The sequence below is a fragment of the Vulpes vulpes genome, chromosome 1, assembly GCF_048418805.1.
Source record: "Vulpes vulpes isolate BD-2025 chromosome 1, VulVul3, whole genome shotgun sequence".
Lineage (NCBI taxonomy): Eukaryota > Metazoa > Chordata > Mammalia > Carnivora > Canidae > Vulpes > Vulpes vulpes.
The window spans coordinates 98,432,249-98,446,031 of record NC_132780.1 but is presented as its reverse complement, the minus strand read 5'-3'; the positions used below and the strand labels follow the sequence as shown (position 1 = coordinate 98,446,031).

At 36.3% G+C, this 13,783-nt stretch overlaps 1 protein-coding gene across 4 annotated transcripts in view; it reads right to left on the bottom strand.

Annotated features, from left to right (window-relative positions):
* Positions 1–13,783, bottom strand: part of EPHA3 (EPH receptor A3) — a 324,141-nt gene that overhangs the window by 45,120 nt on the left and 265,238 nt on the right. For all 4 annotated transcript variants that reach the window (XM_072721035.1, XM_072721049.1, XM_072721042.1 and 1 more), the window contains exon 11: positions 7,531–7,716. In XM_072721035.1, the coding sequence (XP_072577136.1) occupies positions 7,531–7,716 (186 nt within the window). The remainder of the gene's footprint in view (positions 1–7,530; positions 7,717–13,783) is intronic.

Below are 13,783 nucleotides of genomic sequence, written 5' to 3'. Positions count from 1 at the left end.
GTTTTTGTGCTCCCCAGACCTTTGCTTATCACTTGTTTCCTCCTGGCTCCCAGCCTCATGCCTATTCCATTTCTGGTTAGCATGTCTGGTGGATTGTTTGGCAGGGGAAATAAAAGTAGCTGAAAAATCAAGCTAGTCAATTAAGCCAAAGCCCCATGACCATTCAGAAATCAGATCGGGCTGCATTTAGCTCTAAGATTTAGGTATTTGTAAACATATCAGTTATGATGGGCAAGTCTGAAAATATGCTTTACATTAAGTTCAAAGATTCAGCAAACCCAAATGTACAAAAAATAAACAGAATCAAAAATATTCCACCTTGGAAAGCCTTGATTTCTAAGTTCTATTTTTTTTTTTTTTTTTTTTTTTAGTGTCTAAGCTTATTTTTAGCCTTAGTTTCCTTGTGCTTTTGATTTTAATGAATAGGGTTAAAGGAAAAGAAACTCTGCAATAGTGGTGGGAGCTCATCCTAACACGTATTAAAGATTGCCGGAAATTATTTATAAAATATTAGCTCACCTGCACATGGATGCCATGTATTTCTATCCAGGTTCATGCTCTTTCACATGTATTTTGATTTAGAAGTGACATTCTCATCTTGAATTTTCAAGAACCCTATCATTTGCTGCTCTCGGAGATCCTAAAATACATCTGAGTATCTGCACAAAACTCAATAAAATTGTTGCTGGATGACTGGCTGAAAGGAAACACTATCAAAAATGCGCAAAACAAAATGTGCAGCAGAATTTTACTTTTTTCCTACATTGATTTGTAAATATAAACAAAATTATGATATTTCATGATTATAGGGTTAAGGGAAGCGAATCACTCTGTTACAATCAGTTCATTTCCCCAATTACCTCCAGTGGTTCAGATATATTATTAATCATTGAACCACTATTTGATGACAGAAGAAATGTGATTCAGAATATCCAAGAATCCCAGGTTCGACATGGTATATTTCACCACAACCTTTCTAATCACATTTTTATAAAAAGAAGAGCCGAAAAATGTAATAAATAAATAGCCATGTGTAGGGATTTTTATTGTAATTATAAAATAGATGTTGGGTTTAGATTAAAATATTTGCATTCAAACATAGTATTTATCAATGATTAAACTATTAAACTTTATTGGGGTGCCTGGTTGGCTCAGATGGAGTGGTAGACTCTATGAAGAGTCATAGGTTTGGGGTCATAGGTTTGAGCCCCATGTTGGATATAGAGATTACTTTAAAAAAATAAAATTAAAAAAGTTATTGAGGGGAGCCTGGGTGGCTCAGTGGTTAAATGACTGACTGTTGATTTTGGCTCAGGTCGTGATCTCAGGGTTCTGGGATCGAGCCCTGTGTAGGCTCCACACTCAGGGTGGAGTTCACCTGTGATCCTCACCCTCTTCCCCTGCCCCTTCCTCTGCTCATGCCCATGCTCACTCCCTCACTCTCTGTCTCTCATCAGCTCTTACATCCACGGGTCTATAGGTTAATGAGGGCAGGGGCCAGCTCCATGCTGTACCTAGTTCTAAAATCAGTGGAGTGCCAGTTAAAATGGATCGTGTCTATAGTCTCAGGATGGCCAAGGATCATCTCTCTCTTCAAAGTCAGGCTAAGAAACACTTTCTCCAAGTTTTCCTAACCAATCGTCCTCCATCGATCTGAATACACTGAATGCTTCACATTCAGCTGACGTGACATTTCTAAAATTTATTTGTGCTTAATCTGAAACAAGATTTAATACTTTTGAAGATGGGAACAGATGAAGAGGACACATAGGCTATACAGGCAACAACAGGCCATGCACTTAAAGCTGGTACATCACTGTATATCCACTACACCTCAATGAAGAAAGAAGACAGGGATGATATTTCTACTTTCCCTTGTTGTATTCAAAGCTGATTTGTATAATAAGTCCAATAACAATCAATAAATATGAAATCTGAATGTGTTCAATTGATTTTACAAGGACTACTTAGTTCTTTTTTTTCCTTTTCAAGCTTTCTATTTTCTTTGTCTAATTGTAAAAATGAGGCGGATCCCTGGTAAAAACAAAGACCTTAGGTACAAGAATGAATTAAAGTGATAATAGCAGAAAAAAAAAAGTGATAATAGCAGGATTCTCATTTCTACCCTAAGACAAATGCTTTTCATGTTTTACTTCTGAATATGATGTTGTAGGTTTTTTGTTCTGCTTTGTGGTTTTTACATATATTTATCAGACATGCATATTTTCTATGTAGGATGTGCTAAGGAAGACTTTTAAATTAAAGTGTTTATTTTCTATATCTTTAGAGACTGACCTTTTCTTTGCTATTAATGTTATGAATTTCTAGAATGACTAGATAGTAAACCAACTTGCATCCTTGGAATAAACTAAACTTGAACGTGATCTAGTATCTTTTTTTTTTAATTTTTATTTATTTATGATAGTCACACAGAGAGAGAGAGAGGCAGAGACACAGGCAGAGAGAGAAGCATGCTCCATGCACCGGGAGCCCGACGTGGAATTCGATCCCGGGTCTCCAGGATCGCGCTCTGGGCCAAAGGCAGGCGCCAAACTGCTGCACCACCCAGGGATCCCTAGTATCTTTTTTGATAAAGTTGTTAGCCATGGCTTTTTATGCCAGTGTTACTGAATTTTTTTCATGCCTTTACAGTTATTTTCCTCTGAAAACATTCTTGTATAATTTTCAAGATATCATCATCCTCATGAGTTAGGGATGTTTCTTCTTCTTACTTTTTGCAAGGATTTGTGTATAATTAGAATTAGACAGTTATTAAGTAAGTGTATAATTATGGTTCTCTTTTAGGAAATTTTTTGTATATTTAAACTAGTGCTCTTTCAAAGTTGGTCTTTGGGCACATGTAAGTCCTTTTCTAACAAATGTTAAGTTGCATTTAACCATTCAAAAATATCACAAACCCATCATCCTATCTAAATAGGGAAAATACATAACATATTTTCTTGTAATTCAAATGTGGCCAATTTAACCAAAAAACATGGATGGACAATATTGAAAAAAATAAGGAAAGACTTACTTTGAAAGACTTTCCTAATTTTATTGCTGTGGACACTTTAAGAAATGTTCTAACCTCCTTTCTCAAATTAGTTACGAATGCATGAGAACTTGTGTCATGAGAGTTTACTCTAACAAACTATTTCTATATATTATCAATAAAATAAACATAACATATATATTGTTTATTTTGAATATTGCAGGGAGTTAGTACCCTTGAGACAAGTGCAGATGAAAACTTTCAGAGAGAAGCAAACAGGACATAGCAAGAATTTGGCATTGTCACTGCATAATGATATCTTATTTCAGCAATATTTTTATCATATGTCCAGGAGATGGAAAGGTGCAAATAAATGACTAAGCTTTTGGTGTAAAGTGGATGCTCACACCAGTATAGAAATTCTTTAATTATGAGTGATTGTCCTAATATTCTGCTTATTATATTCCTTAATGATGTAAAGTTACAGTGATGCATTATTATTTATTATTATTATTTTTAATTTTCAGAAAATAATCCCTCCCTAAACACCAACAAACCACATCAATCTTATCTAATATAATTCCTTCTATGTCACTAAGTAAAAAGTGGCCAATGGGGGTCTTCTTGGATTATGAACATCACTTGACTAATGATGTGATGGCAGAAATATCAAACATTTGCTAAAAACAAGTTCCATCTTTTTGAACTTCAGCTAAAATTGATAACACATGTTAGTACCAAGTTCTGAGCAGAGACGGTGCCCCCAGCTTTCTGCTACTTTGAAGATCAGAGACTCTCTCACCTTCTCTTGTTTAAGACCATCAAGCTCAAAACGTATCATTAAAATTGTTTAGGGTTCAACTCAAATAAATGGAAATCTAATAATTGAATAAAGGGCTTTCTCTAAATGACTTGAAAATGATACCTTATAACAGACATAGTGTTTCAAGCATATAATAGCAATATTAAAAAGAATTACCATGGAGCAAAAAAAAAAGTATAGCTTTCAAGAATGTTTTTCTATACAACAAAGATTAACTGATAGATTCTCAAATCCACCAGAGTGGTAGCTTAGATTTTCATAGCTCGATTCCACTTAAAACTGTATTCCTAGATAATCTTATTTGATTTTGAAAGTATCCAGAAATAGTGACGTATAACTGCTATTCTGAATTACAAGGGAAAAAAACCAAATCTCTATGAGTGGCCTGATTTGCCAGAGTCCCACAACCAGTTGGGTTGAGTAAACACTTGAACTCTGACCCTCTGGTTCTTAATCCAGATAGTGATATAGTCAGTTTTCTTCTTTAAACACAAACATGTTTATTAAGTTTTAAGCCCTGTATCACTCTTGGGGGGGGGGGGGTGTTTCTGAACCTTGCAGTCATATATTCTCAGGAAACAAAGAAGATAATAGGAGTGGATGAATCACTTCTCATGACAAAATTGCCTTAACACATTTATATGTTAACTGCAATGTATTAACTTTATTTTAGGGCATTTCTGTTTCCTCTCAGATGTTATAGGGTACCAGACAGAGCTTTTATATATGCCACGAAAGGAGTTCAAAATCTAATTTAGGTCTGTGACTCTATTATGTGTGCACTATATGAGATGACTGGGATCTATATCGTCGGATTTGGCAGCCTTTTACATGCTTATTTGACCAGGGAGATTCATCAAATTTAGAACTTTCACCCTAAAACTAAGGCAGTTGTAACCCATATTAGAATGTTACAAAATCAGACTCGAATAAGGCATTTAATGGATAATACCTATGATTTTTAAAAGTCTTTTTTGCCTTAATGCATTTTTTTCTGCATTTTGTTCTTGGGGATTGTTTTACAGATTTCTTTGCCAGCTGACGATAGCTCATACTTGATGATTTCATTTTTATATTGAAGGAAAACTTGCCATAATAATTATGGCTTAATGTTGCTCATCATTCAGTGAATATTGAATTGATAGGTAATGGTCAGCAAAATGTAACAGGTCATTTTCAATAATTCATTAACACTGGAACCCCCCTCCCCCCAAAAAAATCAATTTACATTCGGTAAAATAGAAGAACCTATCAATAAACTTAAATTTAAATCTGATGTCTATTTTGAGCGTCACTTTTATCTCCTCTTCTAGGAGGTGTAGGTGTTGCAGAAGTTAGGTGATAATTCTTGCCCATGCTAAAATGTCATGGTTTTTTCCGTCATTCCCTAACTGCTGCAAGCAGTCACACAATTGCCCTTCCTTGCAGCATGCGTTCAATTTGATGAACCAAGATTGAAGAAAGACCTAAAGGTAGAAGATATTCCTTTTTTTTTTCATTCAAAGGATCAATATTTTTATTTCTTTTTTTTTTTTAATTTTTATTTATTTATGATAGTCACACACAGAGAGAGAGAGAGAGAGGCAGAGACACAGGCAGAGGGAGAAGCAGGCTCCATGCACCAGGAGCCCGACGTGGGATTCGATCCCGGGTCTCCAGGATCGCGCCCTGGGTCAAAGGCAGGCGCCAAACCGCTGCGCCACCCAGGGATCCCCAATATTTTTATTTCTTAACATTGCTAAATTAAGAACCTAGTACGATCCAGGTTCTATTCTCAGTCACTGATTAAAAATAACATGGATTTTTGCCTTTTATGAGAGTTCACATTTTTTTAGGTATTAAGGGTTATTAATTATTACTAGAAAATTTTTGAAGCTTGAGGGATTCCTTCCTATGATCAAGTTATTAGGGGAAACTTAAAAAAAATCAAGATCGGAAAAAAAAATTGGATCGAATAAGTAGAATACAAAACGAAAATTAGAAACTCATTTTTATCCACTGTTTGGGCCAGGGGGAGACCAACCTTCCGACACTATCTCCAGCACTTTCTAATCAGACCAGCCACTTGCTCTGTATAGTTATTGTTTGTTCAAATATAAAATGGAATTATTGTATCTGATTCACAGGGTAGTGATAATAATGAAATGACATCCATGGTGCAATGTGTGGCATACGATGGTCAACCCATAAAGAAAGCCTTACCAAAATAAAACAAAAAAACAAAAAACAAAACACAAACAAAAAAAAACTTTATGTAAATTGAGTTAAAAGAAAAACAGCTCTACAAGTACAAATGAGTTTTCTCCCCAAGAAGTGCTCAAGATCTGAAGGACCACCTCTTGGTAAGGATGATTTAAAGGAGAATAAATGACGAATTGATTATTAAAACCCCAGTGAGACACAGTTCTGTAATTCCACGGGCATTAGCTAGTATGGTCTTAACAAAGGATTTGAACATTTTCCCAATCCTTACTAACAGTGTTTTTATTATTAATCTAAAAAATAGTAAAAAAAATGTTCTTCGTCAGAAAAGATTTCAGGGCTACTACTAATATGACCTTATTTTTAGGAGTATAAAGGGAAAAATGCTTCTTACAATATTTAATACGGGCTCATAGTTTATGGTTTAGTTCTACATTACTCAGTTCTTAATCTTATTTATTATATAAGAAAACTCCAAAGCAAATCAAAGTACATTTCAATTTTACCATGCTCTTGTGAGAAAGGAACTGCCTTTTTAGTCACACTAAGATGAGAATAGGTATTAGTGCCATTTGGAAAGTGCTCCATGTAATGTTAAAGAAAAATATCATTGTGAAAAATATAATGTGTAATGTCTGTGGGTAACCATAGAATATGTAAATGTGGTGCCAATGAATTATCCCCTTAAGGATGCCAAATTTCCTGCCATATGTTGTCTTTTGCTCTTAAGTAGTTTGTTGCCAATTTAGCTTATTCTTCATCCTGTGCTCCAAAATCTCAAGGAAAAAAAGAATCCTAGAGCATTCTCAAGAGGTTTTCATCGGTACCAGAGCCAAAAATCACATATCTGCCCCACAGGATTCCTTCTGAGTCTGGCTGGAGAAACGATCATGGAAATAAGTCCAGATCTCTATCTCTGGCTATGAGGCAGCGTTTCCCCAGACTGGTCAGAGCTCCGTCTGGGACCCTAGATTAGAATTATTTGAAATCCACAGAGTACCAGGAAGAGGCCATGGGTCTAATGTGATCCCAATCTTTACAGCTCAGGAGCATTCTCCAAAGTCTCATAATTGTCCTGAAGTCAGGGAGGTAAAGATTTGGGAGTTTAACTGAAGCTGGTGACCAGTAACAGAAAGGGCAGCTCCCTGGGAGTTCCCAGCAATTCCTGTCAAAATTGAGTCATTGTTGTTCCTCATCTTTCTGCACCACAGAGACGTCTCTATGATTCACTTCTGAATCATCTTTTCATCAGTAGATCTTAATACCATCCCATTTTTTAGCTCCTAAATTTTCCCAATTTTTGAAGATCTAGAATAGCACTGTCCACATATGACCAGTTAGATATCTTTGCTCTCTTACTGAAGAGAGACACGTTGGCCTCAAATGAGTTTTTCTGTTAGGACGGACAGACAGCTATTAAAAAAATAATAATAATCAAAATCCTTTAACAATTGAGTGTGGATTTAAAGACTCTGCTCGACATGGCAAAAGTTTGTCTTTCGACTTGACTTACTCTTAGTAACCACTCCTTCCAGTCGGATGATGTTGGGATGGTCAAATTGTCCCATGATACTCGCTTCTCCTAGGAAGTCTCTTCTCTGCTTTTCTGTGTAGCCCACTTTTAGGGTTTTTATGGCCACCGAAATCTCTTTTTTTGAAGGAAGTTTCAAGCGGCCACTGCACACTTCTCCAAATTCGCCTATCAGAATAACAAAACAATGACAAAAGGTAAGGACTTATGTCATTAAAAACAACAACAACAACAAAAAACTGTCAGTGGAGAGCAACTGTTTCCTCTCAATGATCCCATTCAAAATATTTATACCTTTGATCTGCAAGGTGTACGCTGTAGGCCTCCAACTTATCTCACAAGATGATGATCATAGACTCCCTGAGAAACCCCAGAGCATCTACACCCCACTGGAAAATGGATCCAGTGAGTAGCCTCATGCATTTTGAAGTACTACACTGTGAATAATAGAACATGAAAGAACAACGGGAACGTTGAAAGCTACAGCTAATAGGGTTTTACCTCCTTGTTCTCATAGCAACTACTTCCTCCGGGTAATCAACAGACCAGCACAGATATATTATGGGTTGAGCAATGGATTAAATTTCACATATTTCTAGCCATTCTGTTATTATTAAGAGGGCCAATTTAGCTGTATACTCAGACTCTGAAAATGAGAACAGAAGCATCTGCTACCAATTCATTTTATTGGAGTATTGGCATGTTGCATTACTGACATACTAGCTATAAAGTTCTCTGAGCTTCTGGAAGGAAGAAGAATGTACTAGTATCAAAAAAAGCACATCTTTTCTACAAAATCACTATAAATATTTTCTTAGATTCAATGTCTTCAATAAAAAATGCATGATTAATCCACAATTAACTGAATATGGAGTGTTATTCACTTTTAAATAGTCTAATCCAACTAATATAAACTTGCTAGAACTAGTTTGGGCACCAACTTCACATATATTGTTAATTGAGGAGATATACCCATAACTCTTTCATCATATTTTGAGTTTTCTGAGAGCAGAGACCTTTATATTCACTTCTCTAATCCACTGTTGCCACGGTAATTGTCACAAAGTAGTGCCACCCATAGATAGTTCCTTGTTCATAGAGGAAATCCTAGTATCATGTGGATTATTCTGTCTGATTTGTACAACACCTTAAATGTGTTTTTTTAATATCAAATGAGAAGTTTTTCTAAAAAAAAAAAAAAAAAAGCATTAATTACACGGTTGTCAGGCCATCTGTGGGATGGAAGAGCATTCTTGGTCCAACCTTCTCACTGCGAGTTTTTGTGTAAGCTCCACACCCCATGGATCAGCCAGAGACAAGTTGTCAAGAAGTAAGATGCTTCTTCTCTGTATTTTGTTCAAGTGTTTCAGCCCAGAAATGCAGCAGGTTATTGGTTTACCAGCTGCTCTCCTACAAATGACTCGCCTCCCTTCACGAAGCTGTATGCTCCCCCAGGCTTGACCCTTTCTCTGGAATTCTGTCACTGTTTCTAAAACGATGATTTATGCTATAGCTTGTCAAAGTCATTTAAGGTCCAAAAGCAGTTATTTATACACTTTTTAATAAATACTCATCAATTGGCAACAGTATGACAGACACGTTGAAAAACATGGAGTTACGCTAAAGAAGGCAGATCTCATTTCTTCCCTTTGAGGGAGTGTAGAGAAGATAGTGACATTTGGGCTAGACTGTTCTTTTGGATTATGGGGAGAATCAGGTGCAGAATTTGAGAACATTCATTGACTTTTGACGTCCAAGGGAGAATATGGCATTATACAGTGTGTGTGTATCAGGGAGAGGAATAATGATTCAAAGTAAATCACTGTTAGAATTTGTAAGCAAGAATAAGGGTTCTGGGGTGCCTGGGTGGTCAGCCAATTAATTGTCTGCTCTAGGCTCAGGTCATGGTCTCGGGAGTCTTGGGATGGAGCCAACGTCAGGCTCCCGGCTCCACGGGGAATCTGCTTCTCCTTTTCCCTCTATTCACCCACCTTTGTGCATTCTCTCTCTCTCAGATACATAAATAAAGCCTTAAAAAAGGAGTAAGTGTCGCTTTCTCTAAACTGGGTTCTTGGAACGTTGCCAGAGAGCCCTCGTTCACGTTGTGTCAACATTAAGTTTGAGCAAAACCATAAGGAATCATCCATAATAAACTTTTACTTTCTTTTTTTTTTTTTTTTTTTTTTTTTTTATTTATGATAGTCACAGAGAGAGAGAGAGAGAGAGAGAGGCAGAAGCAGGCTCCATGTACCGGGAGCCCGATGTGGGATTCGATCCTGGGTCTCCAGGATCGTGCCCTGGGCCAAAGGCAGGCGCCAAACCACTGCGCCACCCAGGGATCCCAAACTTTTACTTTCTGAAAGAAAGTTCTGCCATTATCATGAGTCAATATGTTGTGATGGGTCTTGTTTTGAATTCTGATGTCATCATCACTCATTGTAGGTGACAAACCACTTGTCAGCAGACTTGTCAGCACAACAGACAGCACAGCACTGTGGGACAGAGCATGGACTCTAGGGTCCAACTGCCTCTGTCACCTATTAGTGTATGATGCTGAGCAAGCATTTTAACCTCCCTGTGCCTTTGTCTCCTTCTCTATAACATGGGAACACCAATTGTGTCCAACTCATAAGGCCTTCGTGCAATTACAGGAATTAATGTATGGAAGGACACATAGTGCGTGTCTTCTATGTGTCCATTACTATTTTTCTCTCTGAGTTCAGACCCACCTTAGGAAAGATAAATTATCTATCTACCCCTGATGAGTTAGGTCAGGGTGAAGAATAAATATAAAAATGCTTTATAAAATGTCCAACTCCGTATTGATGTAACAAGAGGTGGTTGTGGTGATGATGGTGAGAACAAGGTTCATGCCATGTTGGGTAGGTATTTGTAAAGGAGAGTGCTTTGTAGAAGGACCTCACTGGGGATGTCAGGGAAAGGGTTCACATTTCAAGTGGGTCAATTAGGATTCCTTTCTTTCTTCTCAATGGGATATCTGACATATGGAAATGTCTATCTACCTCCAAAATTCAGAAAATGGTGTTCTCACAATGCTAATTTTTAAAAACCCCAAAATTTTGAAATGCGATTATTTCATCAGATAAATACCAGAAATGATCAGAATATATTATGCTGAACATAGAAATGTCAGATATTAATTCACTTCTCTTTATAATAATTTAAAACAAATGGGTTAGAAAAATTAACAAAGATTGGGCAAATGCAACGGTCGACCTTTCCACCTACTCAAATTTTGCATGGTCTTATTCAATTAACTTTGAATGCATAAAAAAGAAAACTTAGTTCCTGTCATTCTTGTCATTTCTAAGTAAAAGCACAACTTCAAGATCATTTGGAAGGCACTGCTTGATTTTTTAAATCCAATTAGTGCAGCAGTTTTTATTTGTCCTCTGAAATAAAGTATGTGTTGTGTGGATGGGCACACTGGATTCTGATTAAAGATGCATGATGCAAAATTGCTCAAAATAAAATTTCTTTCCCTTATGTCACTTAAAACAGGGAAAAAATCTATTTGTGTTTAAGTAGAATGGCACTCTGCCTTAGTTTCAAATTCTAATTTCCTACTGTTTTAATAAGAGAAGCATAATAAAAGTGCATATGGGACAATGCTGGTGTGTCAGCTAAGCATTGTTCATGAACTATCTCAATTAATCCTCACAAAAATGTGAGAGGAAGGCACTACTGTAGCTCTTAGTGTCTAGTGCAGACTTTGAAATTGGAAAGTCTGAGATTCAAATTTTGATTTCTCTATTAATAACTATGTGACTATCATAAATAAAAAATAATATAAAAAAATAACTATGTGACTATAGGTCATTCACACTTTTAGCTCGTTTCCTTATCCAGTGAAACGGAGATAATGCCAATCCAAAAGGCTAATGAAATTAAATAGCATTCAAGTGAATGCCTAGCATAGACTAGGGAGTTAAACAAATATATTCAAATATATTCTACCTTCAGAAAATGTCTGTATTTAATCTTTGAAATAATGGTTAGATGGAAGAATAAAAATGAGAACTGTAGTTATTATTAATTCCACTGTTAAAAATTTTACTACTTTGAGAAAGCCAATTCATGGCTCAGTTTTAATTCTGTTATTTGAAATATGGGTATAAGTCTTCTGATTAGTCAAAGTATAAGTGAGAGTTTCCCTTAAAACTTATTTCTTTGTATAAGATCTCTGATGGAAAATTAAGAGAATTAGGTCACATATATAGAGTCTTTCTGCATATTTAATTGACTTGTAAAGTCCGTTCATTGACCATCTTTGACTCAGCCTTTTAACAATGGAAGGTAGTTGCTATCAATTTAGCATAATTATTAAATTTTTATGGACAGCATCACTTTTAGAAATTTAAAAGGAGATTGGAAATGAGTTAGTGTATAAATGAAAGGCTGGCTGGGGATAGATTGTTTTTGAAGTTGTGGAAATGGTACTTTTATACTATACTCTCTATCATCCTATTGTATAATTTCATCTACTTTTGTAGATATTTTACATTTTGCAAAACAACATGCTAAGAAAACTTGAGAGCTCTCAAAATCTTGACTTCTTATTCTATCTTGGTGATGACAAACCCCTGCAAGGCGAATCAAGACAGACTAGAGTTGGGTGTGGACAGTCTTATATTGAAATCTTCTAGGAGTGGTGTAATCGGCCTCGAAGATACTCTTGTTTGCAAACAAAGCCACACAGATTTATTGCTCTGATTGTGGCAAATGAGGATACTGTCTACAAAACCCTGAAAATGGGCACAGGTCTAATTTTTTGCAAATACGTTTGAAGGGAGAAATGGATAAAAGATGCTCCGTTGTGATCTTTCTTGAGGATCGGGCATTATTATTAAGTGAGTCAGTGTAAGTAGCCTTTCCTTTTGTCTCATTTATCAAATACCATTTTCAATGAATGTGTTTTGTCTCACACTACTGGGTACCAGATATCTGGTATAATCAATAACATCTATATATTTAAGCTTTTACTAATGCAGAGGGCCCCCAACTTCAAGGTCCTGAGGTGTCTGCCCAGCCTTGTGGACACTAGCTGAGCTTCTCGTCCTCACATCAATTGAGGGTGCAAAGTCTCCATGCTACATATGCTCCCAGATTTCCATGCTCCCAGATTTCCCAGAACAGTGCACTCCTGTGGGACAACAATGCCAGGACCACAAAATCCTCTGCACCACAGGGCCACTGACAAAGCTCTACACAAAGAACTATACAACTGAGAGACAGTGATCAATGCATATTTGTTTCAACTGGATTGACATAGGTACGCCATGAATGTGCATATTCTTAAGTCTTAGGTTGTGGAAAAAGAAGCACATGGTCTACTTTCCTTTTGTGAATTACTGGTTCCATGTTTTAATATCACCTGCACATGTGAGTTTTAGGCAGATAAACTATCAATAAAGTTAGAGGAGCAGATTTCGTGCATTATCAGTTTATTTAGCTGATATGGAATTACTCAGGTTGTCCTACTTGAGTGGCAAGTATGGCTAGAATTCTAAATACTGCCTTGAAGTGCAAAGAGAAACAAAATCATACAATATTTGTGTAAAGATGTATTAGTCATAGACATACAGTACTTGCAGAAAATATGATCTGATCTGTTATGTGTAATTCAGTGAGCCAATTTCTTGATCTTTCTACTTCCTACATCAACATAACTACTTTGTATTTGTTTTGGAAACAATACTGACCAATGAGATGATGGAATAAAAAACTATTGTACAATATTGTTTATTTTTACTTCGGAGGAGTTAGTTTTTATTTGATCTCAAGCTGCCTATCTGTAGGTGCTGTATGTTTATGTGCATTTGTAACAATACTGTTACTTTGTGAGTATGGTTTTTATTGGAAATACACAAGTGCTATTCTATGAGAACAAGCTTCCACACAAATGCATTAAGACTGTATGAGCCTACAGGCGGATATTAAGGTGGCGCACTGCACGCTGCTTAAACTATCCACTCAAAAACAGTTCTGAATGAATTTGTGTAAAATGTGTCATTTATGATTTTATTTTGTGTTCTCTCTTTAATTCCAAAGAAGTTTCTAAAATTATTATTATTGTTATTTTACCCAAACCAAAATCTTCATGTAGTGAGCTTATTTAAAGTAGGACCCTGTTTTATCCTGTTATCCCTGCACAGCCACGTAGGCTTGGTGACATGGGACTCGGGTAGCCAGCGGAGGATTGAGCTTTTGTGGC